Source organism: Fusarium subglutinans, assembly GCF_013396075.1.
Source record: "Fusarium subglutinans strain NRRL 66333 chromosome Unknown NRRL66333_c0000229, whole genome shotgun sequence".
Lineage (NCBI taxonomy): Eukaryota > Fungi > Ascomycota > Sordariomycetes > Hypocreales > Nectriaceae > Fusarium > Fusarium subglutinans.
In genome coordinates, this window is record NW_023502292.1 from 43,961 (window position 1) to 71,304 (window position 27,344).

A 27,344-nucleotide genomic window follows, 5' to 3' on the forward strand; every position below is an offset into this window, starting at 1 on the left:
TGCCAAACGGATGATATCTGCTCCGAGAAGGTCAAGCTTTGATTCAGTCCCTCCCTAACAAAGTATGTAGCCTGTAGTAAACATCTAACAAATCAGTATCAAAGTTTGAGAATCGCACACAAAAGTGAATCTGCCGTTACTCATGGCAAATAACCTTATCCAGCCCTAGGGTATTAAGATCTTGAGGCAACTCTAACTTTAAATTCTAGGGTTCTTTTTGACATGGAGCTCACGTGTGGACTTGGTTCTGGGCGTGGGCCTGCGCTTAAAAAAAAGTCATTTCCGATATCATGGGAAGTTTTGCATTTTCAGGGGTCGCATTCAGCCCAGTGACAGAATGGGAGAGTTATTGGTGACGCTATTTGACCAAGCGCGACACCTCAAGGTTCTAGATTTTGGGAGTGGATCAAGCAAGACATTAACAGCCCTAAGAAGCATGCCGCCATTCGATATTGGTTGAGATGTATTGTATGATAAATGATAATCTATTAAACACTACAAAACAAACAGATCAATAGAATATTTAAGCTACAGTAATGTAACCACTTCTTGTTGTCGTAAAGTGATGTTCTCATCTCGTATTCCCGAAGAGGAAACGCATGAGGAAATGATAGCCACAGTCCCTGACGCTACACTTGATTAAGCATAAATGTCCAATCCAGACCCTTTTTTCAATCGGCCACTATCCTCCAATGGGTTCCATGGCTGAGCTGAATAACGGCCTAAGACCCGACGCAATGGATCTATTTAGAAGCTATAGGCAACTATTGTTTGTCCGCTCACAAGTCAGGGGCAAAGCGCAATGTCCATATCTGCCGTGTAACCGACGATTAGCTCAGACATAATAAGACTGGTTCCCAGAAGATTACCATGTCGCTTTTCCTTTCGTAGTATCCGCATCATTCGTGAGAGTTCGTCCTCACAGCCACTCTTTCATCTTCCCTATACGCTCTTCACGATGCGCTCCGTCATAGCTCTCGCGGCTCTGGCCCTTAGCGGCACCCTTGATCTAGCTGCTGCAAGTAACTGCAAGCCTCGACCTTCTCACAGCTCCGCTACAACAAACCTCTCTCCCTCCGACACCGCGACTTCAGCAGCTACTTCCGAGACCGCCGGATCAATCATCATCAAGAGCATCATCGACGGCGGCGCTTTCTCCATCGCTCCCCCCGAAGGCGGTGTCCCAGGTTTCACTGTCGACGGCGACGCGACCATCGTAATTGGACCGGGCTACAAGGTTGATGGCAGCAAAGACTCGGGCTGTCTGTCCCTGCAGGCTAGTGGCGATAAGAAGCGAGATCTTGGAAGCTTTGCTGGCGTTGCGCAGTCGCTTGATCAGCTGAGCTTGACTAGACCTTATACTGTTCGCTTCTTTTACTTGGTCGTCACCGCCCCGTCGCTGAACTTTTGCCAATTGACTGCTTCGCTTGGTAGCCAGACGTTCTTCCAGACTTGGATCATCAGCTTTGGAACGAGCGTGCAGTGGGGTGTGGCTCTGGAGCAGGTCACTGCTGCTCAGCGCTCTGCACCTCTGTCCATCTCTATGAACTGCTTGGTTGGAGGGTCTGCTCAGGTTTATGTTGACTCTCTTTTCATGTCTAACCAGGTTACGCCTGCGACTATTGATGACCATCCTCTTGATCTTGGTGATGGGGATGTCTCTGGCTTCACTACTACTTCCTCTTCTGCTATTCAAACGACTACCTCGAGCAAGGTCGGAACTACCTCTGTTCCTCCCATCATTCCAACCCATTCTGCGAGCTCTGATACGGCCTCGAACTCTGCTACACCTGGTACTGGGAGCCCCAATACCCAATCCACTGGCAATCATACGCCAGTCACTGGCAGCCCTCAAACTGTTCCTACTGGACACAATACGCCCGGTCCGGTTGACAGTCAGACCTCTGCTGCAGGCAACACCCAAGCTACTTCCCAGCCTGGTCCTCAAACTCCCGGCACTCAAACTCCAGGAGCTCAGACTACTACATCAAGCATCGAGAAGCAGACCAGCACTGAGTCAGCTGCCACAAGCGCCACTACATCAAGCGGCAGCTCTTCTCCTCGCCAATCCTCGACTATCAAGCCCGATGGTCCCGTCAGCCGCGTCTGCGCCAACGTCGGTACATCCTCCATCGCCGGTCGCGGATGCGGCATGCAGCCTTACAACAGCGCCGGAGCATACAGCCGCTTCACAAGCAGCAACTACCAGAAGGAAGACTGTGCTGCCCTATGTCTCGCTGATGAGAACTGCAAGTCCTTTGAGTGGAGCTACGGCAACAACTGCGCTAATGAGTGCCGTCTCATTGCCTCTGTCTTGAGTGACGTCCCTGTTGGCAACACTGGTACCCAGTTCACCTCTTATGATCGCAGCTGTATCATCCCCAAGCCCTGCCCTAGCTTTCCCGAGGATAGTATCTGTATCAACAAGATGGGTGACACTCCCAACAAGGGCTGTGTCCGTCGCAAGGGAACGCTCAAGTCTTGCGCTCAGGAATTCGCGACTCTTACTGTCCAGCCTTGCGGTGGCGGTGATCAGTGCAGAGACATGTGTGCCATGTATGCTGATTGTCAGTCCTATTTTTACAACTATCTCCTGTCTCAAGGAAACTGCAAGCTGTATGCTGGTACTGTCGATGAGATCACAGAAGAGGGCGGTAGAGACTACTTCTCAGATATCGGCTGCTGGGCTTGTGGACAGAACATGGGTTTCGCCACTTACGGTCTTCTCACCAATGACAATGTTGTGGTCCCAGAGATGACGTGCCGGGCTCCTACCAAAGCTGTCACTGATACACCTACAACCTTCAACACGAGGACCACTCAGGCCGCCGAGTCTACTTCCTCTTCAGCCCCCGTTATACAGCCTCCCACCACCACCACCACCACAGAGTCTGCCAGCTCTACAGCTACCGTCATGACATGCCCCAGCGGCATTGCAGCCCCCGGCTTCTGCCAACCGCTCGACAGCCTCCCTACGCAATCCGTCTCCCTCCCCGGTATTCTTGACCACTGGCCCCAGAGCGACAATGATGTCGAACCTCCCGTGGAGCGAACTTGCAACGCCTTCGGTGTCAAGAAGGGCAGCTGGTGGGGACGTGGTGTCCAAGAGAACGGACGTCAGCACACCATGGAGGACTGTGCTCTTTTGTGTCGTGAGCAGGGTTACTGTGAGGCCTTTGGTCTTGATAATTCCAACCCACTTAACGTCAATTGTGCTTTGTCGACTTATAAGCTTGGTACTGAGGGTATTGACCTTGACGTTCCTTATTCTTTCTGGTGGAGTGACTTGGATTGTTATGAGTGCCATGACTGTCAGACTGCTTGAGGTCGCTGATGTGGCTAGAGACGCCGTTGCTATACATATTAGAGAGTGGTGTCTCAAAACAGCTTACTCTTGGAATTACTGTACATAGGATGATACTAATAGTAATTGGTGTTTATGATAGCTTGGCCTCATTGAGAGAAGTAACCAGAAACCCGAGTTCTCACCTTCCAGCGCCTAAAAACGCCATTATACGCCACCAGACATAACCACTATCTACTCGTAGTACTCCGGAGCAAGCTTATGCCGCATCAAAACATTTCGATCATGCCCAAGAATCACTTTCGCGCCTGTCGCCTTCTGCAACATGTGCACCAGCTGATTAGACTGAGACCAAGCAGCATGGTCTCTCGTCAACCAACCCTGCGTGCTAAGGTTATCATAATTCTCCTGAACAATGTACAGATCTGAAGTGAAGATCGAGGTACCACTTTCTTTCAGGTTGACTTGCATAATGCATAGTCCTGGAGTATGACCGGGGCATAAGTGCACTGTGATGCCTCATGCGTTGAGAATGCTGTCGCCGTAGAGGGGTGTCCAGTTTAGGTCGAATTGGAGATAGGTTGGTAGGTAAACTCCTGCGACAGCTGGTCAGTTCAATGTGATGGATGTTTGATGGTACAAGTACCAATATCTACCTTGGTCGCGGCACTGTAAAAGGCATTTTTGAGTTCAATCTCATGGACGTAAATAGGCACATCAGTACCTCTGAAGTACTCAAGCCCACCTGCATGATCCAAGTGCAGATGCCCCATGATAACACCCTTGACATCTTTGATGTCATGGGCAATCTTCTTAATCGCTGCATCGAGCTCCAAGTCTTCGCTATACTCGCCTCTGGCAAAGATGTCGGCCACCTGGGGACCCCATACCTCTGTGTAATCCTTGCCTGCACCGGTTTCGTAAAGGAGCAGCCCATCTTCGGGTGTTCGATAAGGACATAAATCATGACCAAATGTCGTCTTTTGTTCTCCGATATCGGATGGCTAGCGGTACAGATATTTCCCTACTTGTGTTGATTGGATGTTGGGGTAGATATCGAATGGCACACTAACAAAGGGGAGAAAAACGCCCTCATCTGCCACGAGATTGCCGATATGGAGAAGCCACATCCGCGTCCCCTAGATACAGTTATTATTGTACAAAGCAGGCATACAAGTGAGTAAAGGCATACATCAGGAGCCATTGGTAGTTGGATTGCATTATGTAAGGCAGGGTTGTTTAGAATCGGCGTCGAATCGACTTCCGTGATGGTTACGAGAAACACACGTGGAAATAAGACCTGTAATATTCATGAAGAACTGAGATCAAAGGACGCTTGATAAAAGATGGTATGAATTTTAAGTATTTACATTGATTGCTGCTTTATGCTCAATTGTGAGTATCCAAGATCTATGCCATGCAACTTCAAGCGGACAAACCTACGTGCCAGCTAACGAATACCCTTTTTTTGCAGCCACTTACATGCTTTACAAATACATAAGTAATACTATCTCCGAGCGGCTGCTTGCCCTTCCGATTGAGCCTAAACATAAGTACTCGGAACATGGTTGGCTAATGAGGTCACAGCGTCGTATCCTACCTTCTTTTATGACATGGTAGCCAAAACTCTCCCCGCTTTCTCAAGAACTGCCGGTCTTCAGATGCTAATAATTCTGAATCTGCATAACTCTATACATATATTCCATCTATGTTTGAAAAGGTTAGTCGACTTCAAGTGGTCCACGGGGAAACTTCTTCAACGCTATGACTATTGTGAAATGACTACGGTGGGACATGTGAAAGACGGGTTAGCACGGTGGACCGGGCTATCATCGAGCATAATAACAAGTCTATATGCGCAGCCGAAGATGCATTCAACGATAGGCTGTACTATGGCCATGCGACTACACCACAGGGAACGCCATTTCTTGCACTCGAGCAACAAGGATAAGTTGAAGTGGCAATAGCCCTGCTGAGAGCTGCGATGGGGCATAAGTCGAAGGACCAGAATATTGTTCAAGTGAGACCGACCTATGGCGTAGGTAGCTAAATATATCACGACTGTTATTACCCAGCTGGACTCTGTTAGTGGATAACTGAACCTAAGCGTCGGCAAAGACACAATGATGAAACGGATGGACTGGTAAACCTTTATATATCTCTATTGAAGTTTTAACTATCTAAAAGAATGAAGTCTATATATTAATTCTAAAATTACTTAATGAGCGGGTGTATTATATCATTCGAGTCATGAACCGTGTCGTATATCCTATCTCATCCTCACTTGTAAAACCATCTAGTAGGTGTAAACCTGCTCGGGACCAAGGTCGCCATACTGTCCGGAGCCGAAGGGGTTGGAAGGAGTAGTAGTGACCTTCTGGCCGTTGACGTTGGAAACACCAAACCAGGCGATCTCCTTGCCCTTGACAACGGAAACAACAGCGAAAGCAGGGGCAGGTTCAGTCACATATCCCCAAGAGATAGTATATTCAGAGCCGTCGGTGCAGGGTTCGTTGGACCAGCTCTCAGTAGCAGCGTCTTTACCGGGCATGCGAATAATAGTACACTGCTCGGTCTTTCCGTCGGCAGCGATCTTGAAGTTATAATCACAGCCTTCATTGCCCTCGCCGCAGTAGCGAATAAGGTCCTTGATGGTCCAGGTCTCGCCTTTAACAGGCTTAGGCTCGGGATAAGTGGTACCCCCAGAGCCTGAGCCTGAGCCTGAGCCTGAGCCCTCAGAGCAGTCTTTGGTAGTACTGGGCACGGGAACGACCGAGGTCTTGGAAGCGATGGGGTATGTAAAGTAGCTCGATGGGCAAGATCCGGGGTGAGCAGGATTGCAGCCTCCGGGAATACCAGAAATAGAAGTGAAAGTCGCAGCAGGAGCAGTAGAGGTCGTGGTAAAGTAGGAAGAAGGGCAGGAACCAGGGTGGGCAGGGTTGCAACCACCGGGAATACCAGAAATAGAAGTGAAAGTCGCAGCAGGAGCAGTATAGGTCTTGGTAAAGTACGATGAAGGACATGAGCCGGGATGAGCAGGATTGCATCCACCGGGAATCTCGGTCTTGGTTGGCTGAGCGAGCGATGCAGTAGCAGAAGCGCAGTACTCGCGGTTGCGACCGTTATCCTCGCCTGCGCAGACAGCCAGAGTGCATCCGCAAGCAACTTCTGGGGTGCCAGCGGCAACGCAAGACTTGTAGGCAGCCTGGCAATCATCAAAGCTGCTGTATAGAGGGGCAGCAGAGACTGTGGAGGCCACGGCCAGGGCGATGATGAACTTGTTCATGTTGAAGTCTGGGTGTCGGGACTGATTTGTTGTATAGAGTTTGCGGGGGGTAAAGAGTTGAATGCTTGTCTGAGGTGTAGAGATGCTGATGGTGATGAGGATGATGGAATTGATCTATCTGAAGATGTCTCATTGCATTTTATATTTCCATCTCGTCCATCTTCAGCCCGAGGATCCGTCACTCCATCAGGTGCCCAACCTCTCGTATAATTAGAGTTTTCGTGATCAACAGCAGTCATGAACAGATGATATCATAAAGGTTCTAGCGCAGAAAAAAAGAATCCACGTTAGGCTTTAACCATCCCCATAGTGATTAAGTGCAGTCCCAAAAGAGTAATGGGCTATGCCAAGCCTCGTATCCGACATCATAATCATCCTGAAATAGAACTGCCCGCGTTTATCCCAGCCGTCTTTGTTTTCGCTGGCGTTGCCGATGAACCGAACACTTTGGGGGACGCTGCTATCTGATCTGCGACACATACGATTCCCGGCTCCACTAACACGAGATTAAGCCCTTGGCGACTCTCCAGCCGCCGAGTGTGTGAGAAGTTTAACTTTTAACGTTGAGTACGAAACCCGCCACCTCTAGAAACCAGCCCAGCCACCTGGGTTGTTACTATTGTAAAAAGGCATCCACCTAATTCTGCTATCCCTCAGAAAACGAGGGAGCATTAACGAGATTTTTTTGTCTGGTAAATCCAGTCAGGTAGCTGATTTTAAAGTCATTTTCGGCAAAGAGGTCACTCTACCTAGACTAAGGTACCTTTAATAATATAAGCTGTGGATCGTGACTTTGATTTCTACTCATGTACAGAGTACCCCCAGGAGGCTGGTATTTGTGGAGCAAAGATCACTGGGGCATGCCCCATAAAAATACTCCCTCGTTTCCCTAAGTAATACTGGCGGGTACTGGGGGCGACCGGTTTCCCTGTATTCGACGTTAGCGTTGGACGGCAAAGTTCACGCCACGTTGAACTGGCTCTCATAAGGTTTAGCTTAAATAGTATATATATATAAATAGAATAGTGGCGAATAACCTCTTGGGAAGACAAGCAAATACCTACTCAATAATAATTAAGTTTGCTTCCAGTGGCATTAAGAATACAAGCAGCACACAAACCTCAAAATCATAAGCCTGTGAGGTACGGCTAAATTCAGCAACGTTACCGCACGGCTATTACCACTTTTACCTTGTCGAGCCCGTCTGCGTCACAGATTGGTAACCTTCATATTCTATAAAAGGGTACTGCTATCTCCATTACAGCACCTTTCGTCTTGGAATCGAGGATGTTTTGTCAGTTGAGGTTACAGGCTTACCTGTCGTTATTCTGGCTTAGTAATTGTTAAACTTACTAAATATAAGCCTAATCGCTTCTCTTGGGGAGGGATAAGTTCTATCCTTAGGTAGAGGAGCGTTTTCTAGACATAAGAGATTGAACTATAAGTATATCACTTTTCTTAAATATCTTAAATATTAATATACATAAAGTTTCTAAGAGATAGCACAAGCAACAGTACTCCAACCAGTAACCCACTTCATTGCACCCATCACGACAATAGCAATAACTAGTCCTCCGACAATTGTGGCTAATGCATAGATATATGCGTGAACCCGAGGCAGAGCGCAAAGTTCGTTGATCCAAGTGCTGACAGTGGTCAAACAGCCACAAAAACCATCAATCATCCCCTGTTGAGCCTGACATGAAAGGCGTCCACCACCCACAGACGACCGTTGAATATCCCAGATGCTGGACAGGAGAAGCGTTCCAATCATGTTAGCAGTAAAGGTTCCCAGAGGAGACCCTTGAACTTTGTTATTAAGATGTGTGCTTAGGTAGAAGTGCAGTATACATCCAGCCGGGGAAAATGCGAGTGGGAATAAAATCTGTCCACGCCAGTTGCTTTGTGGCGGCACAATAAGTAAAATGATGACAGCAATCCAGACAACAAATGCCAGAATAACAGTGATGGGGTCGGTCCAAATGGTATAGTTCTCTGGTAGGCGTTTTCGTATTACACTCCGAAAGAAAATGGCTAGATGTGCACCCGCCTTGAGAGCCGCAGCGCTGACAGAGACCGTCACTATGACCACTGAAAGGAGGGCCATGACATCTTGGCCTGAGCTTCTGCCTGGAAGTGATGATATTGCACCACCCTCTTCACCTAGACTGTTTGAGAGTAGAGTGCGAGAAAACAATCCTTCATGAAGCCAGAAAAGGTGGTCAAAGATCCGCAGAAGCCTACTGTTAAGCCAATGTGTAGAGTAACGGGCAACGGTGGCTGCTCCTCTTGATCCTTATGTCGCTGGGCGTCGATTGGCTCTTCAGTCTCAACTGGTGATGTTTCTGGCCTCGGCTGTTGGTGTGGACTTGAAGGTCTCGCGATGCTTCTTTTCAACGATGGATGGCGGAAGAGACTCGCGCCTTCGGAGAGGAACCCGAGGATGAGAGTGCCAGTGAGATTAGGCCAGAGCGATGTGTACAGGACGGGGACAGAAGTGAAACTTGTAAGACTGGGGAGTGCCACAGGGTAAGGGTGCCACAGAAAGAAAAGAAGATAAGATAGGCGATGGTCACGAACTCAGTAGCCAGGGAGGTACGTCGAGATTTTGGAGGTTTGTGTAAGAAGTTCAATCTATGAGACTGCCGTTCCTCTAAACTCGAGTGTTAATATTCGGATTGTTCGTCTGGACTTTCCACTGGAAGTCCGGCACCAATCTCGGTTAGGTTGGTATAGTTGGCGGGAGAATCATAGCCCTCTTCCTCAGCCTCAGATCTAGCATCTTCAATGAAGACATGTTCTAGCGGGCCTAGCGTGGAATTCGGTTCTACTTGACTGGTCCTATGGTCATTCTGTGGCGGTTCATGGTTCGAGGTATACAAAAAGCCATGATCGTGAATGGGGGCGGGCTCTTCAACTTCGGTTATGCCATTGGAGAGGCCAAAGTTTGCCGACTCGCTACCCATGGTTTCTTTTTTGACCTCAATATCACGAGAAGAATTCAAGTGGGCATCGTTCACATGATATAAAGAACTATTATTGCAGGCTGATTCTCAATCCAACGCTGAGAACGCACGTGCGTGGTGGAGCTACCGTGTCTCGGCAGCGTTCCGTTAACTCCGTCGTACCCGAAATTACCCAGCCTTTGACATCGCGCATTCCAACTAGCTCTCAAAAATGGATATTAGGTGATTAAAGGCCCATTATGCTCCGTCAATCTTCTGCTCCTCATCGCCCGTAATATATCTCAATGGAAAAATCGGATACTTCAACAAACCCGGGACAGCCGAGCCCGAAGCAGCCGCGTCCTTTGAAACGGAAGCGGGCAGCTGTCGCCTGTGACAGTGGTCGCGTTCGGAAGCTCAAGGCGAGTACACCCACGCCAAATCAATTCCATGCTATGATCGGAGCCGCTTTCTAACAGTCATCAGTGTGATAACAGACGGCCATTCTGTGAGCGCTGCCAGGGCTAAGGGTTCCAATGCACGTGGACTGGCCGACAGCAGAAATATTCCAACGATGGTAAACCTCCGTTATCAATTGACCAGCGGCTGGGACTTTTGCGCGAGGCTTGCGTAGACTTGCCAGAGGAAACACAATCAAAAGTCACCAGCCTCCTAGACCGCATTTCTGTCTGCATCAGCGACCAGAGGCTTTCTACTGGCCCAGAGGATGCCGTCAAGGACGATGATGATACCGAGACCAGCCCTGAAGTTCAGGGCCAGACGACACGCTACGTTGGTGAATTGAGTGATGTTCACTTCCTCAGCCTATCTAGATGGAGACTTGAGCTTTCTTCGACCGGGTCCATGGACAACAGCATAGAGACGTATGATCGGGAATGTCTGAAGCAACAGCCTACACTACTATCCCAGACTTCACCGTTGATATGCCTCGCTTGGAAAATTGTCAGGAATACTTCGAGACGTATTTCTCCACCATCCATATCGCCTATCCGTTTATACCCAAATCGATATTTATGCACCGATTCCAGTGTCTGCGTGGTGGCACTGATGATGGGCCTGTCACTAAAGCATGGCTTTCACTCTTCTATTCCGTGCTAGCGCTTGGCATGCACCACCGCCAAACCCGAGATCTAGCGTCGAAAGGCTCAAAAACATCCCCGAGCCCCCATGAGACCCTTTTTCGCAGGGCACTCGCGCTGACAGATCTCCACAACCTCGAAGCGTCGACAGTACAAGTTTCAGCTCTTCTGGCACGATGTTTCTATCTCCTAGCCACTTCTCAGACCGACAGGTGCTGGGTCTCTCTCGGCGTCGCTATTCGCCTTGCACAGAGCCTTGGGATGCACGTTTCCCATGTGGAATCGCAACAAAAACACTGGAGTTACGGGCTGACTGGTAACGCACAAGCCGAGGTTCGTAGTAGAAACTGGTTTTGCCTCTTTGTTCTCGACCAGCTGCTTGCTTTGCAACTCGGCCGACCTTCCATTACCAGCTCCGAAGCCTTTTGCGTACCGCTGCCATCAAACCTCGACGATAGTAAACACAATTGGTATACCGATGATGTCGAGCGATTGGAGGCCCAGGAACAGTCCGTAGTTGACTATTTCTTACACGTCATCGAGTTCTCCAAAATCGTCAAGCTCGTTGTCACGGAGCTCAGCATGTCACAGAGGTCGACGAGCATAAAGCTAGCCAGCATTACTTACTGGGATGGTCAGCTGCAGAAATGGAAGCAAAAGCTACCCCGTCACTTGCAATTTTATGTGGCGCACGCTTTTGACAAGCAGATTCTGTTTGAGCGTCAGAGAAATATGCTTGCTATTAAATACCACCATATTCGAACCTTGATACATCGTTCAGGCCTGGAGCTCCCCGGCGACCCCATCACTCGCTTTGTTGGCGGACAGAAAGAGGTGGTACTGGGTATGAGAGAAACGTGTATATCTGAGGCACGGAGCACGACGTTGCTCTTCCATTATGTTCAGGATATTGGAGAGATAGTGCACGACTTTCCGTGGTGGTAGATCATATCTTGTCTGTTGTGTGCCGGCACTGTCCTTGTTGTCTCATCTAAGACCGCTAGCGAGGAACGTCAAGAGCTATTCAGTGAAGCCGAGGCGTGCCTGAACATTCTGGATGCTCTGGGAGTTGTCTCTGAAGGTGCTTTGATCGCCCGAAACATGCTGACCAAGTTACTGAACAAGGCGTCCTCTTCGATGAATCAAAAAACTGCCTGTGACTCAGCGGACGCAGTTGATGCTGTTTTGAAGTTTACAGCAGAGAGCCCTTCATTCAATACAGGGATGGACAACAATGCATCTTTGACTTGCCATCAACGTTTTGTGCAAGTGGATCACAGCACTGATAACCAGATGCCCATTGATCCTTCGTGCCTCTGGCCCTATGGGTCTTTTGATTCTTTTCTACGGTCGCAGGAGATGTTGAATCTGATGAGCTCGAGTAGCGCGGTAGATGATCCAGGGACATGAAAGAAGGTTGAAGGCCCTCTAGTCAATGAAATAACTTGGTCTATGAATTAAAGGTAGGCTGGTCTACCAAGCCTTCAGATAGTATATATATTTCTATACGTATCCGTTCTCGCGACTTAACCTAGTGGTCCTTTTTACTATGAACTTCGGTAATCCCAGCCAGTTTAAGCCTGGCAAACCAGGACTATCACATGATTTTACCAGTTTAGCAAAGTCGACTTCTGGTGCTGCCTGTTCGGCCACCTACGTAAGTAATGCCAGGCGGCAATATAACGTATCAGGGTCGCTTAAAACTGGATTTCGGTTCTTGCGGCAGTTGCGGGTCAAACAGTCGATTCTCATATGCCGCATCCGCCACGAGCTAATACCTCCCAGCTTATTTATGACTTGACGTTGGCCCCTTTAACACCTCAACCAATGCCGCCGACGGCCGGTAGCTTAATCAGTATTTCTAAATAGACTTAAAAGCTTGCTTGGAAGAAGACTGCATATACACGATTGGTGCAACACACCGTGGCGGCGCTGTATGCGCGACGAATATCTAGGGACAGCAGTATTACAGGACTACCATATAAGCTGTCTGATTGAAAAAGCCGGGCCATTATTGTTTCATCCAGACGTGGCACAATAGAGAAGAGACAGTTTAAGGAAAAGAGGCACCTTTATGATTGGCTCAGATATGCTGACTTGCCTCGGAGGCCAGATGCGGAATCCAGTGCGCGATTTCCTGGGACCCTGCTATTCGATCGACAAGACTACCCTGCGCGTCGAGAAATATGTCACTGGTGCGTGTGACACATCACTTCCAACGGCCTTAAATTACCAGGGTCCTGTGCCAAGTTTCTTACCCCAGTTCGCATCACCGATATCCGAAAATGCCCTGATGCAGCATCTAATAACTAACTCTGAGCATTTTCTCACGCACTTGGCCTGGGTATGTTGATCTAAGAGGTGGAATGATGTCCTTTTAGTATGAGTACAGATGCACGTCAACTGATCACGCGCTACTACTTGCGACAGTTGGACGAATTACTGATCCTGCAGACCGTTAATCCGATCAACAACTGCAATCGGGCGTAAGCACTATAACCTAAACATTCAACCTTGATGTAGCCCCTGTTCAGTGACTTTACCTGTTAGGGCCTATGCGTCGTGCGGCTGAGGATCCGCGTCAGCGATCATCAAACAATCAGTAAAATGGCTCGAGAATACGAAGCAAAACACCGGCATTCTCTTGACTAATATGTTATTTAAATAAACTTAATTCTTAGTTCCAACAGAAAATGAATCTAAAAGAATGAGACCCAGCCTGGCCTTGGTTGCATGATGGATATTCTGCCTGATCATCGTCAAACTGCAGCCTATGGACGCCACAAAGCGCTATCCCCAACGGCTAATGCACGCCCGGACATTCCAGTCACATAAGGTTAACTGTCCGCCCCAGCCTCTGTTCTCTTTCGGCATAGCACAGCGAGATAAAGGCTGCACTCTCTGTATTTCTCAGCCTGATTGCTCTTGGCAAGGTTGACGGTCAGGGGAGATCCTCGATCATCGCACCACAAGGAAGAGGGGTAATGCGCTGGCGACGAGTTATAAATGACTGCTGAGCGCCACGGGCCAGCCTCGCTGCGGCAAGGGCTTTCAGGCTTGACTACTGTTTATTCTTTTCCCCAAAATTGAATCAAACATCTTACCCAGCATGCGGTTCTGTCAGATTGCGCCCCTTGCCCTTTGGGCCGGGGCAGGTGCGGCGAGTGGTAGTCAACTCTTCCACGACACCTTTCAGTTGAATGAGCTGCCTGACATGGTGTCACTGGCCGATGCCAAGCTGAAAGACATCGTACTCCCCGACTCCCTCTCTGACTTCACGGAGTGGATCGGAGGAATCGCAGAACCACGAGCCTTTGGCTTACAACCAAGGCAGAAACAATGTGTTGACGCTGGTTACTGTACGGCGACCCCCAAAAATCCGTAATACACCGTCGCTAATAAGATCGTAGACCCCTGCTCAAGCGGTCTCGGATGCTGTCCTGAAGGCAGCACCTGTATCTCCACCGGCTGCTGTCGCGGCAACGCCAAAGAATGCGGCTCCGGCCGCTGTTACGATCCATCATCACAAGTCTGTTGCAGCAGCGGTACCGCGTGTCTGAAGAGTCAGACTTGCGTCAGTGGAGGATGCTGTAGCAGAGGCGAGACCAAGTGCGGTTCATCTGGATGCTATAACCCCAACACGTCAGTTTGTTGCGGTGGTGTCGGTAGGAATTGTCCCAAGGGTTATGACTGCATGCCAGGTGGTGGCTGTTGTCCATCTGGCCAGAAGCGATGTGGCAACAGCAAGTGTTATAACCCCCGAACGACAACGTGCTGTACTGGCCTTGGAACTGTCTGGGCCTGTCCAAAGTCCAGTGACTGCTGTTCAACTGGCTTCTGCGCCAACCCCTCTACTCAAAGGTGTTGCAAGAACGGCTCGTGCTTAAAGGGTACCACATGTTGCGACAAAGAGTGCTGTCGATCAGTTGCCTACTGTGGCTCTGATGGGTATTGTAAGCCCTGTCCTGCTGCCACGAAGACGATCAAGTCCACGGAGACAGTCACGACAACCAAGATGAAGACCGTTCGCGTCACGACTGATATTGAGCCCGACACTGGCAACGCCCCTGAGTTTACTTGTGTGCCTATGACAGCAACCAATGACGAGGGTGCGACACTTGAACTTGATGAGGGATGCACTCTGCATTACGAGCCCCCAAGGGCCACCACTACTGACGATAGCGCTGCTCGTCTTCGCCGTGATGCCGCCACAGCGCCTGCCCACGTCAACCGAGGACACAACCCCTTGGTCAGACAAGTTTCTTGCACACCTTATACCATTTATACAACGACTGAATGGGAGACCGAGACTGAAACTGAAACTGGCACAAAGACTGTCACGGTGCAGGGCGAAGATGCGACCTTCTCGTGTCCTGAGATGGAAGTCACCAACGATGTCGGAGATACACTCGCTCTTGATGCTGAGTGTGTCTTGTCATTTACGCCGGCTAAGACAACTAGCTCTGAGGAGGGAGCATCAGCACAAGATCAGCCGACGAATGTTCCGGCTAGAACTGGGGAGGGTACTACTACCGTGACAGCTACGGCGGGAAGTGGAGGCTCGAATGATAACAGTGGTTCTTTTGAGAGAGCTTCCTTGTCACTAACGTTAAGCTTCGCTGGAATTGCCATGTTAAGGTTATTTATTTAGTCTAGTCATGTTTGTTGATGATTGTCACAGCAGGTTAAGGTTATCTAGATCTATGTTATTTCTCTCCTTCTTACCTTACAGAAACAGAGATTATACTCTACAAAACTCAATATAATTAAATTAAGAAGATTCAGTTCTCGCTAGTGATATGTAAACGGCTTGTCATACCGTGCAAACTCTGCACTTTCGACCAGTAATGGTGAGGACGGACTTCAAAATGGGTCATGCAGGGTAAGCAGGCTTATGACAGGTAGTTACTCTGGGCTTATGAGATAGCTTAACCGCCAGCTAAAGGGCGGAATAGTGTCAAGAGTTATACCAGACAAGACCCATAACTAAGACTACGGCTGGAGCATCGTGTATTCTATGAATATAACAAACAGACAAATTGAAGTCTTGATGGCAGAGATTAAGGACAGCCAAGACAACGGAAGAATTAATGACCCGGGTTTCACGTAGCGATTATAGCCGCGATTGGTGGAAACCCCCCTTTCGTGGGACCGTGGCCGTCCAATCTCAGCTGAGTATTTAGTTGGCTCAGCGCCACTCGCTCACGAGACCAACTGGAGAAAATCCTTCAGTTCTTTTCGCTGCGCTTATTATGCTTCTATCACACGGGCTGTGAATTTTGACCTGACTTAATTGCAGGGGACTATTGACTGCGCTGGCCGTAGAATTATTTTGACAGTTTATTCTCACAAGAACTTCCGATATGTCTCACTCTCAAAACAAGACGCAGGCCAATCAACATGGAGAATCAGAGGCTCTCCTGGCTCCAACGGCCAATAGCTCAGACTCCTCAGAAACATCCTCCGAAACAAGTTCAGACTCCGACTCAACATTCTCCTCAAAGCTTCAAAGCTTCTATTCCCGAAACATCGGCCTATTCTACGTCTTAGTCGCCCAACTTTTCGCTTCAATCGTAAGCACGGCACTCCCGAACCCGATGAAACGGTCACACTAACAAACTCAGATGTCCATGACAACGCGGCTTCTTGAAACGGGTTTTGAAACAAAGTTTCACGCTCTGCAGATCATTTTTGTTCGAATGCTGGCTACGGCGCTGATTGGCTCTGTTTACATGTGGTGTAAAAAAGTGCCGAATTTTCCTTTGGGGCCGAGGGAGGTTAGGGGTTTGTTGGTGTTGAGAGGATTTGCGGGATCAGCTGGGCTTTTTGGACTTTACTGTGAGGATTCCTTGATGGATAGACGTAGGAAGGGACTCTGCTAACGAAGTGGCGTAGATTCGTTGTCGTATCTTGACATTTCTGATGCGACGGTCATCACTTTTCTTGTGCCGACTCTTACTGCGTTTATTGCATGGGTTGCTCTACGCGTAAGTCCGCCCTCGATCTTTGACGATGCTCTCGGCTGACGCAGTGTCTAGGAACCATTCACCGTCAAAGAAGCCACCGCTGGTTTCATCGCCTTCGCAGGTGTCCTCTTCGTCGCCCGCCCGGCTTTCCTCTTCCCCGAAAGCTGGCGAACATTATCAGAGTTGGAGTCCCGCGCTGTGGACCCAAATTTTACTGCTGATGGTGGTATCCTACCGCCAGTAAAGGCAACGCCACAAGAACGCACCATCGCTATCCTGTGCGCCATCTTCGGTTCTTTTGCAGCGGCGACGGCGTATGCGACTATCCGCGTCATCGGCAAGCGGGCTCACTCTCTCGTCAGTGTCAATTACTTCGCTGTCCTTGCCACTGTTAGCTCGTTTCTTGTCATCATGATTCACCCTGATCTGCAATTCGAGATCCCCAAGACTATCGCTGAATGGTATGTAAATTTATCACTAATTTTAGTCTCGAGGCTCATATCATTAGGTGTCTACTTCTCTCGATTGGTGTCTCTGGCTTTCTGCTCCAGCTTCTCCTCACCGAGGGACTCCAGAGGGAAAAGGCTGGTCGGGCCACCAATCTTATTGTGAGTACCTGCTTACCAACAGATACACGGCGATACCTAACTCATTTGCAGTACGTTCAAATGGTTTTCGCGCTTATCATCGAGCGAATTGTCTGGGGAACTACACCTCCCATCACCAGTTTCATTGGCAGTGCTCTGATCATTGGTTCAGCTATCTGGGTCAGCTTGCAGAAGAAAGCTCCTGCTGAACCAAGACCACTCCTCGACGAGGAGAGAAGACAGCAATAGCTTGAGGAAGCTCTGGTACTGCATCTATTGCGCTGGGGAAGATCTCACAGACTACCGAGGGAAGTATAACTTTCCACGACACGCGGAACATACACGAAAACAAGAGTGCGGATCAGGCATCTCGGCCGCGACTGCGATTACATTTAAATGCTAGCTGCGTGCTGGCGATATAGAAAATTCATGTACAAACTAATCACATCGCATATATAGAAAAGTTTTATTTGTCAATTATGAACCGTTCTCAGCCCAGAGAGAATTCTTCCTTCGACAGGCTTAACATGCATCTTGTAGCTAACTTCGCTTCTTCGCCTTTGCGACACAAGCGGGGCAAGTCTCCTTATGATTATGTCTCTCCACCGATGACTTGCCACAGGCGCCCCATTTGTTCTGACGGCGACCCGTACTGCACATTCTGTAATCTCTGTCGGCTCTGTGATCTCTGCCGCATTTGGGGCATTCATAGTTGTCGACTACTTCGGTACACATTGTAGAAGTCAGCTGTATGTTTCGTGATTTAAATTTTGGTGGTTGAGGATATTCTTGGATGTTTGGGGTGTACTGCCCCGAGAGTGAGAACTTATATATCGGAATGATAATGTAGAGCAGTGAATATCCACGTGCGAGCACAAGAGTTGGTGTCATACGTCGTGGACTGCTCTCTGATCATGTGAGAGTATGGTTTGGACGCAGATGTATTTGACGGGAGACCGAAGAGGTATTTCGCTTTATATTTTCTGCAACGACTTGGTAAATGATGGGTGATAGCCTTCGTTCTATCACACGCTGAGTTCTCTGTGTTAGTTTAAGGTATCAGCCATAAGTCTCAGCGGCGAATAACATGTATCTTGGGCCAAGCTTCAGTTTGCAATGTATCCTTGCACGACCGTAATAAGAAAGATCAATATTGATCACACTGTAAGTCTACCTCATGCCTTAACTAAACCCCTTCCGAGCTACCTCACCTCTTCTTTGCACAAGCACCGCACTTGTCCTTCCAGTATTCATGCTGGATATTGGTCTTCTTGCAAGCACCCCATTGATTTTGTTTGCTTCCTACTTTGCACATTTTGTAGTCTCTTCTTGACTTGAAGTCCTTGCGACATACGGTGCACTCCCATGTATTGACAACCTCTGTACACATGACTGGTAGCGTATCGTACGAAATCTGTTATGGAACTGACAATGCGTGAGATTAGTATAATTAGAGGTTGCAAATGTCTCGAAAATGGCTTTAATAAGCTTAAATACTTCAAGTACTTGAGACAGTGGTGAGAAAGGTGTGTTCAATAGACGCTGTTCAATGCTCAGTGAACATGGCCTGAGCACTACTCCGTTCACAAAATGGATTATCATTTCTAATTATTTGCATTTGCAAGAATAAAAAAGGTCATTATTATATGTTTCTTGAGCTATTTATGCTGTGAACTCTGACGTCAGGTTTTGTTCAAATAGACTCTGATTTAGCGCAGCCACATCTTTGTCCTTCCCCTCCCTCCACGCTACCTCAACCCATCATCAATCTTCCTCATGTCATACGCCTCTAACTCGACTAATCATCATGAAAATCAAGATTGTCGGTGGTAAAAACAATTTCTGGCTCTGGACGAAGAAATATGGCTTCGACCTTACCCACCCGCCAACTCCAGATTCACCACCCATTTACCCCCGAATCACTCTCAACACGCGCACTGAGAATGCTACCATCGACCCTGCAAAGACAGCTCTCGTCGTCATCGACATGCAAAACTATTTCCTGTCGCCTCTTCTAGGTCGTCCCCCCAAAAGCCCTGGTTTAGAGATTGTGGACAAACTCGTCAAACAGGTCGTTCCCGTTTGTCGCAAGGCTGGCATACCAGTTGTGTGGCTTGGCTGGGGCGTGAAGGACAACGACCTAGACGACATGCCCCCGAGCATCGCAAGAGGGTTCGACTTCCCTCTTGATAAGAACTATGTCAAACCCACATTCCTGGGAAGCATCGGCGCTGAGATTGGACAAGTCAAGAGCGAGGACGGGACGCTCATCGATGCGGGCCGCGTCATGATGCGAGATCAGTGGAACACCGAGTTCCATCCCAGCCTGAAGAAAATCGCAGAACCACAAGACATTCACATCAACAAAAATCGACTGTCGGGATTTTGGGGAGGGACTGGCATCGAAGACGCACTACGCAAACGAGGCATCAGAACTTTGCTATTCGCTGGGGAGAACACGGATCAGTGCGTCGCTGGGACTATTCGAGACGCTTGCACAAAGGGCTGGGATTGCCTGATGTTGAGTGATGCTTGTGCAACGACAAGTCCTGACTTTGCGAAGAAGTGCACTGAGTATAACTGTGAAGGAGGCTGGGGATTTGTGTTGAGCTGCCAGAACTTGGCCGACGGGGTGGATGCTATTGATCGAGGAGCTTAGATGTATAATGACATGGAATGTTTACTTGAAAAGCAGACAATTTATATTCATTGAAATGCAACCCCATTGAATACTTCTTAAAACTATATTAGAACCAACAAACGCCAAAATGCAATCCCAGTTCCATGTGTTTCTACTACTTCCCAGCCGAGATCATCGAATCATGACTCAAGATCCCCACCAGCATATCCCTCTTAATACACTTCTCAAACGAAAAGCTACTCGCCAGCTCCTACAGCTCCTCCTTGCTCTTATCCCTAAACAACTCCGCCAACTCCCATCCCACATACTCACTCATCAAGCACTCCCGAATCACCCGCTCAAACTGTCGCTCAAAAGTCCAGATCTTGGGATACTTGGTATCTCTGTACTTCTCCAGCACCTCCTCCTTCAAGCCCTGAATGAACGGCTCGTAGAGGTGCTTCACGCCGTCTTTGTTCACGACGCCCCAGAAATCAAGACCCAGACGCTGTTTCTTGGCGATGAAGGGCGCGATGAGACGCATGTAGGGGGACTCGGGATCGGCGTAGACCATGCCTTGATAACCAACGTCTTTGTACAGCCAGATTGACCAGTTGACATCTGTTTCTCTGTAAATAGCCAACTGCTCCTGCAGCAGATTAAAGCGCTTGGCGTTGGTCTTGATCGCTTCATCACCCTCCATATGCTCATTCTGATAAACAGGACCAAACTCTCCATTCCAAATCGGCACATTCTTTTCCCTCATGAACTGCACCTTTCTCTCAAAGCTCTTCCTCAGCTTTGTATTCTGCTCATCTGTACCTTCGTACTGCTCTCCAAGAGGAAAACCGTAGAAGCTGTAATCGTGACAGGCGTATACAGCGTTTGGGAGAGGGTTTTCGGGAAAGGCGCGGAAGTCCATTGCGTAGGTGTTTCCGTCGATGAAGATCATGTGATCGGGGTCGATGGCGCGTACTTCTTTCTCGGCGCGTTCGTACCACTTTACCAGCTTGGCGCCGTGATGGCCGGATGAGGTCTTGGTTTCGTCGGCGGGTTCGTTGAGGAGGTTGTAGCCTGCGATGACGGTGTTGCCCTTGTAGTGCGTTGCAAGAGCTTTCCATAGCTGAATGGCTCGATCTTGATGGTCTTTGAAGTCCCAGAACGCTGCTCGTGATAATCCAGAATCACTGTGCCAATCTTGGTTCTGACGACCAGGAACAGCATGAAGATCAAGAACAGCGTAGAGGTTATGTCTTCCGCAAATGTCCACGCAGCGATCCAACCAATCAAACCCAGATTTCTTGAGATTATCGGGATCCATATCATCGATAAAATGACGATAATTAAACGGGATGCGTATACAGTTCAGTCCTAGCAACGCAAAGTAAGCGGCATCAGAGTCTGTGAAGAAATGGTACAAAAGTCTGTCAAAGAAGAAATCGGCTTTCTCTTCACCCATTACCTCAACCATTTGTTGTCTGTGCTGATGTTCGTGGCCTGCGTAGCCGGTGATGAAGTTCTCCATGTTGAGCATGCCGCCGATGGCAGCGCCCTTGAGGATGACGGTATTACCGGAGGGGTCGACGATGCGACTGCCCTCCTATGGAGCATCTTACATGCTGATGGCTTGCGAGGGGTGGTTTTGGGGACGGCTTCATAGGAGCCGGAGTTGTCTGCCGTTGCGACCATGGTAGAGAGTATGAGATTTTGGTATAAGATAGAAAAATTCGGATAATGAAGGGCGAATGAATGGCGAAGTAGCTCGTACGAGTGATGCTCTGTGAGGTCTGCTTGTTCTGAAAGTCATTATAGCCTTCACCTAAATAGTCCATACACGCAAAGTGGAGTGTTTTCTTACGAGCGACACTCCCCGATAGGATCCGCCACGACACCACTACGAACCATTCCCTCGGGATCCCCACACTTGACCACCTCCATTAGTTGTAAAAACACGGGGAAGTACGCTTTAACCAATTTATTGTTGTACACCCCATGCTAAACGTTCAGCCCGTGCAAGACCTCCTCCAAGAAATTCCGATAGTTCGACAATCCCGGGACATCATCTTCCCAAGCCCTCAAAACCTGCATAATCCGCTCACACGCATCCCTCCACCCCGCAGGCATCCCCGATCCCAAGAGCCGCACTGCAAGCAACACCGTCGCGGAACGTACTAAAGCTCAAATCATGAGCCACGTCCCGTAATGACGATATGAAAACCCCGCTTCGTTCACCTCGACATTAAGGATATAATACTCCAAGCCCTTCTCTACAAACTGCCGCCCGGGTATGGGGGTAGTTACACCGCGTTCCAAGGCGGCGAGATGGGCCATTACAAACGGCCAGTAAAGACGCTCGAAGAAGTTTACCAAGTGCCCGCAGAGGACGAAGCAGCATACATTATCGTCGATCGGTGCTAAGGCGATAGAGAGTTCGGGGGGTAGACTTTCAGCCCATTCATTGGCTTGGGTTTCGTAGGCGGGGATGAGGAGGGAGAGTTGCTTGAGGAAGTCAACATTCGATGCTGATGCGCGGTGGAGTTCGAGGATGTCGTTGCATGTTCGGCTGGAGAGACGTCGAAGGGATATTTCGGAGAGGTAGAATAGCCACGCCGTGTGTTGGCGACTTGATGCCGTGGTCCTGGTAGACTCCAAGGGATGAGGAGGCGTTGGGAAGAATGGGGGATATAGCACGCTTGAAGAATACGGCATGCTAAAGTCTGGCAGTGATAACTCCCCTCGTAGCTCCCGTTCAGACTTCCAAGCAGACCAATATACAGCCTCTTGCTGCGCCTCACTCAATTCCGGTCTCGCTAGATCTGCCCCATCCATCGCACTAAGCGATTGAGCCCTCTACAGGAACGGCAACGTCTGACACATCGCCAACGCCTGCGAGAAATATCGCCATGCCTCAAACGGTCTAAACGTACTCATCAAAAATACCCCCGACAGGAAGAAACACTGTGCCCCAATAATATCCGATCTCGCCATCAACGTGCCAATCCTCTTCTGCGCCGCCTGAAACAGCGCCTGCGCCTCCAAAAACGGCATCGAGTCTGCCCTCAGATGAAAACTCGCATCCAACGGCGTCGCAATCTTTCCCAGCGCGCAGATAATCAGTGTTAGGCATGATCCAGGCGACCAATCGATCCCGTCGATGACGACGTTGAGAACGACTTTTCTGGCTGCTGCCTCTTCGAGGATGGGGTTCTTGCAGTGCACGTGATCGAAAAAGTTGTCGAGAAGGGCTTTGACGCCTTGGGTGTCGAGATCTGCGATGTCGGCTAGGGATGTGCAGCCGGGGGAATAAGATGGGGATGGTTGTGGTGGATCGGGGTGGAGGGTTGTGTGGGATGACATGTCGCGTGAGAGGACGGACCAGAGGAGGAGGCTCTCCATCTTCTCGGGGAGGATGCTTCGTAGGGGTATGTCGCCCAGACTCTCTGGGGATAACTGCGAAGGAGACTCTTCGGGTAACAGCTCTGTCCCATGCAGCGGAACATCTTGATTGGTGGTGTCTTCTTTCGGCTCTCGAATCAACTTCTCCAATTCATCCAGCCGCTCCAAGATCTTGAGACTCGCAGGGTCAAATGCCGATAGATCAACCGGGGACTGAATACACGTCGCCCCAACACTGACGCAGTACGAACAAGCCGGCTTCTGGTTATCGCACTTTGTCTTCCTAGCCCGACAAACTTGACATGCCGTATTAGCTCGTTTGCGGGGATAAAACGCCGTGCCCCTTGGCGCAGGTCTCTTCCCCGGCCGACGATCCCCTTTACCTTAGGGTTACGTCATTAAGGTCTGTATTAATACCCTTAACTAATTAGGTACCTAGCTAGCGTCTTTATATATCTATATAATAACTAATATTCTATACTAGCTAGTCTAGAAAGGGAAAAAAGTAAATCTAATAGCTAGATTTTAATTAGCTAAAGTATAAGAAAAAATCATTATATAAAATAAACCTTACTTCTTTATAGCCTATAATTAGTCTAAACTTTACCTAAATAGCCTAAATAGTCTCTATAACTTACCTATTATAGTAACTACTTTTCTATAACTAGCCTAAATATACCTTTTATAGTAAGGTTACTTCCTTAATAGGTACCTAAAGCTTTTACTTTTAGTTAATTTTTCCTTTCTTTAAGGGGCAAAGGCTGCAGGATTTAAACCTATAACCTTAAGCCTTTAGGGGAAGGCTTAGGTATGCGCCTAGTGATGCTTTGACCGTTGCACCACCAGCCCCCCACCTTAGGGTTACGATCGGAGAATGCATGTCCAACACCAACGTCGCGTTCCTCATGTCCAAGCTCATCATCCGTCTTGGACTTGGTTTCTTCCTGACACTTGCGCCGTTGGCGACGTCGGAGATCTCACCGGTTGTGTTTCGTGGTATCGCTACTGCAGGCGTCAACCTTGGAATTACAATTGGACAGTTGGTGTCGAATGGTGTGATCAAGGCCTTTGGCGAGAGGACGGATCATTGGGCTTGGAGGGGTGCGCTGGCTACGCAGAGCATCTTTATTAATATCCTTGCTGCTGGTCTGCCCTTCGCCCCCGAGACACCTTGATATCTTGTTCGCAAGGGCAAGATTGAAGAAGCGAAGAAATCCCTCATTCAACTCTACGGAACTGGTGTCGACATTGACGCCAAGCTGGCTACTATTAAGGAGACCATCGCCGAGGAACAAGCTGCTTCTACTGAGGAAGCATCATGGATTCAGTGCTTCAAGGGAACGGATCTTATCCGAACCATGATCAGCATGGGCGTCTTTGTCTGCCAACACTTTGTCGGTATTATTTTCGTTCTCGGATACTCAACCTATTTCTTTCAACTCGCCGGTCTTGAGACCTCTCGCAGCTTCGATCTCGGCGTCGGCGTTACAGCATGCGGTGTTCTCGGTAACATATGCAGTTGGTTCGTCGTCAACTCCTTCGGTCGTCGCAAGGTCTTCCTCTCCGGCATGGGAGCCCTCACTGTCCTATTATTCCTCATCGGCATCATGGATGTAGTCCCCACTTCAGCTGCCAAGTGGGTACAAGCCGCATGCACAGTCATCTACGCTTACGTCTACTTCGCCACTGTTGGCGCTATGGCTTTCGCTGTACTTGGTGAGACAGCCTCGCTGAACCTCAAGGCCAAGACTATGGTGCTTGCTACAGCTACACAGTCTGTCATGGGTATTGCGATGAACTTTGCCATTCCGTACATGGTTAACCCTGATGAAGGTAACCTGAAGGGTAAGGTTGGCTTCATCTTTGGTGGCCTGGGCTTGATCGGCTTTATTTGGAGTTGGGTTTATGTTCCGGAGCTCAAGGGCCGACGATATGATGAGATCGATCACATGTTCCATAACAAGGTCAGCCCTCGACAGATGGGAACTTATAAGTTGTGAGGGAGTGGCCTTTAATGAGACACGGGTGTAGCTATGGCGATGGTTTATGCTTGTATTTATATCAGAAGTAAGGTCAATAGTAATTAGTAAAGATTCTTTTTATATAATAATTAAATCTATAATGTTTATAATGAGTTAAACCCTTTTCTCTAATAACAGATTTATGCCTCGTGCTGTGAGGCGACTGATATAAGTATTAGCTATAGAATCTATTAGAATATTTATATTATAAGATTATGTAGCTTACTCTAACAGTTAGGGTTTCAAATAGAAGCATTACAGTATTACTTAGTATAGCATGTCAATATAAGCTAAAAGATTTAAGATCTTCTTAAAGGGCATAAACTAGTTCTTAACAGCTGAGATCAAGAGATAAACCGGCCTCTCTAACACCCGATGCCAACCACATTTCTCCAATTCTTCTGGTGTAGGATACCATTCATCAAATTCCCTTATCTGAAACCCTGCCTTGAGAAGAAGGTTAACATAACTAGCGCGGTAGTCCTGTGCTGTTTCTGAACTCCTTCCGCCCCAAGCCAATGTGTTACCCGAAGGCCCTCCTTCTGATAGTTATCATGCGGCCAGTATTCTCGTCCCGATGCCTCATCAGTGATGAATTCGGCTTTGCTTGGCGCTGTGTATATGAGGTGCTCAATAGAAAAGACAAAAGTCCCTCCTGGCTTGAGAACACTCTGCACTTGTTGTATGAGCGCGGGCAGATTCGCAAGGTAGTGGAGCGTTAATGAGCTAAACACCACGTCATATATGCCGCTACCATGTTCCAAAAGGTTGGTGTTGTCGAGATCAGCTTGTGTATAGATGATCTTTGTGTCATTGGTCATGGATCGTGCTCGATTGAGCATATTCTCGGAAATTTCGAGCCCTCGAACGGAGTTAGCTCTAGTGCTTCGTGCCCAGCGAGCGAACCATCCAAAGCCGCAGCCAAGATCAAGGACGTCAAGGCCTTTGAGGTCTGGGATGTAAGATCTCAACCGCGGCCATTCTGGGGCCGCATCGAGACCCTTAACAGATCGATCCAGCGAGGAATACTCAGCAAAGAATCTGGCATTGTCGTAAATGTTCTGAGACATATTGGATTCCGATAAGATCGTTGGATCGAGTACCAAGGTTTGATATCTTTATTGAGGTCAATTCAATAACGCAAGTATTTAAACTTCAAACTTCAATATCGCTGCGATTTTCTAATTCTCATTCTAGTTCTTAATCTCTCCACTTTTATCGGTATGACTCATCTAAATGAATTCGACAGCGATTTATAACACCGACACACCCAGTACCATAAACTTGAGCTAAAACAGCTCATCAATATCCTTTATGGCGTCATCGAAAGAGACCCGGATGTTCATCTGAAACCACCACCCGAAAAAGGAACACGCTGCCATGAAAGCAGTGGCAACTCCGCCCATGACAATCCACCCGTCGCTTGAGTTTCTCCGGTCTTTCGTGTCAGAAGCTACATTAACGATGGCATTGCTCAAATTGAGCCACATCCCGCTATTCACGTAACAGAAGCAGTTACGAAAGACTCTGATGATCTGCATGAGAGTTGTCGAGATGCTAGTGAAGAGAGACAGCAGAACCATGGCGTTGAACACTAGCACCAAGAGCCAGTGTGTGACGCGCTGTACGAATGTCTTCTGCTTCGTCCTGCGGGTAATGATGAAGTATAGAGGGGTAAGCACCATCTGGAAGCCTGCATAAGTGACAAAGCAGAGTGACCGGCAGCCCCAACCCCTTGGAGGAGTCTGCCACGCCACCACGGCCCCGGCCGCCGGCGGCAAGGAAATAAGAATGATTGTAGGCAGTATGATCCACCCTAAATACTCTATCTTCTTGACTTAGACTAGAATGAGGTTATTGGTAGTTAAAAGAGGGTTTAGCCCCTAGCGTATAAAGGTAAAGAATACTAATAAATATATATATAGGTAAGATACTTATTACCCTTATTATTACCTAGGATCTTAGTTTTAGCTAAGAAGTTAGTATTTTAATAATTAACTTTAAAAATATATCTATAGGATAACTATAGCCTATAAGGTTAAGCTTTAAGCTATAAATACAGATAATAAATAATAATATAATTTTTTTTTTCTTAATATAAGCTTTTACCTATAAGCTT

At 48.3% G+C, this 27,344-nt stretch overlaps 10 protein-coding genes across 10 annotated transcripts; 5 read left to right on the forward strand and 5 right to left on the reverse strand.

Moving 5' to 3' along the window:
• Positions 1–958: 958 nt before the first annotated feature.
• On the forward strand, positions 959–3,325 carry FSUBG_11701 (uncharacterized protein; the record flags this gene model as incomplete). Its single annotated transcript, XM_036676412.1, has 1 exon — positions 959–3,325. The coding sequence occupies one exon, from the start codon at positions 959–961 to the stop codon at positions 3,323–3,325; it is 2,367 nt and encodes a 788-aa protein (XP_036532829.1).
• Positions 3,326–3,823: 498 nt separating this feature from the next.
• Positions 3,824–4,870, reverse strand: FSUBG_11702 (metallo-hydrolase oxidoreductase; the record flags this gene model as incomplete). The annotated part of the gene is made up of 3 exons (XM_036676413.1): positions 3,824–3,900; positions 3,951–4,308; positions 4,787–4,870. 3 exons carry the CDS (start codon positions 4,868–4,870, stop codon positions 3,824–3,826), a joined length of 519 nt encoding a protein of 172 aa, XP_036532830.1.
• Positions 4,871–5,600: 730 nt separating this feature from the next.
• Positions 5,601–6,590, reverse strand: FSUBG_11703 (surface protein SP1; the record flags this gene model as incomplete). Its single annotated transcript, XM_036676414.1, has 1 exon — positions 5,601–6,590. The coding sequence occupies one exon, from the start codon at positions 6,588–6,590 to the stop codon at positions 5,601–5,603; it is 990 nt and encodes a 329-aa protein (XP_036532831.1).
• A 2,666-nt stretch (positions 6,591–9,256) lies between these two features.
• FSUBG_11704 (uncharacterized protein) lies at positions 9,257–9,556 on the reverse strand (the record flags this gene model as incomplete). Its single annotated transcript, XM_036676415.1, has 1 exon — positions 9,257–9,556. The coding sequence occupies one exon, from the start codon at positions 9,554–9,556 to the stop codon at positions 9,257–9,259; it is 300 nt and encodes a 99-aa protein (XP_036532832.1).
• Positions 9,557–9,795: 239 nt separating this feature from the next.
• Positions 9,796–11,580, forward strand: FSUBG_11705 (transcriptional regulatory GAL4; the record flags this gene model as incomplete). Its single annotated transcript, XM_036676416.1, has 4 exons — positions 9,796–9,827; positions 10,022–10,043; positions 10,097–10,331; positions 10,466–11,580. 4 exons carry the CDS (start codon positions 9,796–9,798, stop codon positions 11,578–11,580), a joined length of 1,404 nt encoding a protein of 467 aa, XP_036532833.1.
• Positions 11,581–13,744: 2,164 nt separating this feature from the next.
• On the forward strand, positions 13,745–17,437 carry FSUBG_11706 (transport protein; the record flags this gene model as incomplete). Its single annotated transcript, XM_036676417.1, has 10 exons — positions 13,745–13,994; positions 14,059–14,180; positions 14,615–15,273; positions 15,481–15,517; positions 15,975–16,208; positions 16,260–16,374; positions 16,531–16,622; positions 16,674–17,062; positions 17,110–17,209; positions 17,261–17,437. 10 exons carry the CDS (start codon positions 13,745–13,747, stop codon positions 17,435–17,437), a joined length of 2,175 nt encoding a protein of 724 aa, XP_036532834.1.
• Positions 17,438–18,995: 1,558 nt separating this feature from the next.
• On the forward strand, positions 18,996–19,847 carry FSUBG_11707 (Isochorismatase hydrolase; the record flags this gene model as incomplete). Its single annotated transcript, XM_036676418.1, has 1 exon — positions 18,996–19,847. One exon carries the CDS (start codon positions 18,996–18,998, stop codon positions 19,845–19,847), a length of 852 nt encoding a protein of 283 aa, XP_036532835.1.
• Positions 19,848–20,079: 232 nt separating this feature from the next.
• Positions 20,080–23,204, reverse strand: FSUBG_11708 (endoglucanase C; the record flags this gene model as incomplete). Its single annotated transcript, XM_036676419.1, has 3 exons — positions 20,080–21,408; positions 22,041–22,624; positions 22,736–23,204. The coding sequence occupies 3 exons, from the start codon at positions 23,202–23,204 to the stop codon at positions 20,080–20,082; spliced, it is 2,382 nt and encodes a 793-aa protein (XP_036532836.1).
• Positions 23,205–24,109: 905 nt separating this feature from the next.
• On the forward strand, positions 24,110–25,204 carry FSUBG_11709 (maltose permease; the record flags this gene model as incomplete). Its single annotated transcript, XM_036676420.1, has 2 exons — positions 24,110–24,350; positions 24,411–25,204. 2 exons carry the CDS (start codon positions 24,110–24,112, stop codon positions 25,202–25,204), a joined length of 1,035 nt encoding a protein of 344 aa, XP_036532837.1.
• A 452-nt stretch (positions 25,205–25,656) lies between these two features.
• FSUBG_11710 (methyltransferase type 11) lies at positions 25,657–26,295 on the reverse strand (the record flags this gene model as incomplete). Its single annotated transcript, XM_036676422.1, has 1 exon — positions 25,657–26,295. The coding sequence occupies one exon, from the start codon at positions 26,293–26,295 to the stop codon at positions 25,657–25,659; it is 639 nt and encodes a 212-aa protein (XP_036532838.1).
• Between the last annotated feature and the right edge of the window lie 1,049 nt (positions 26,296–27,344).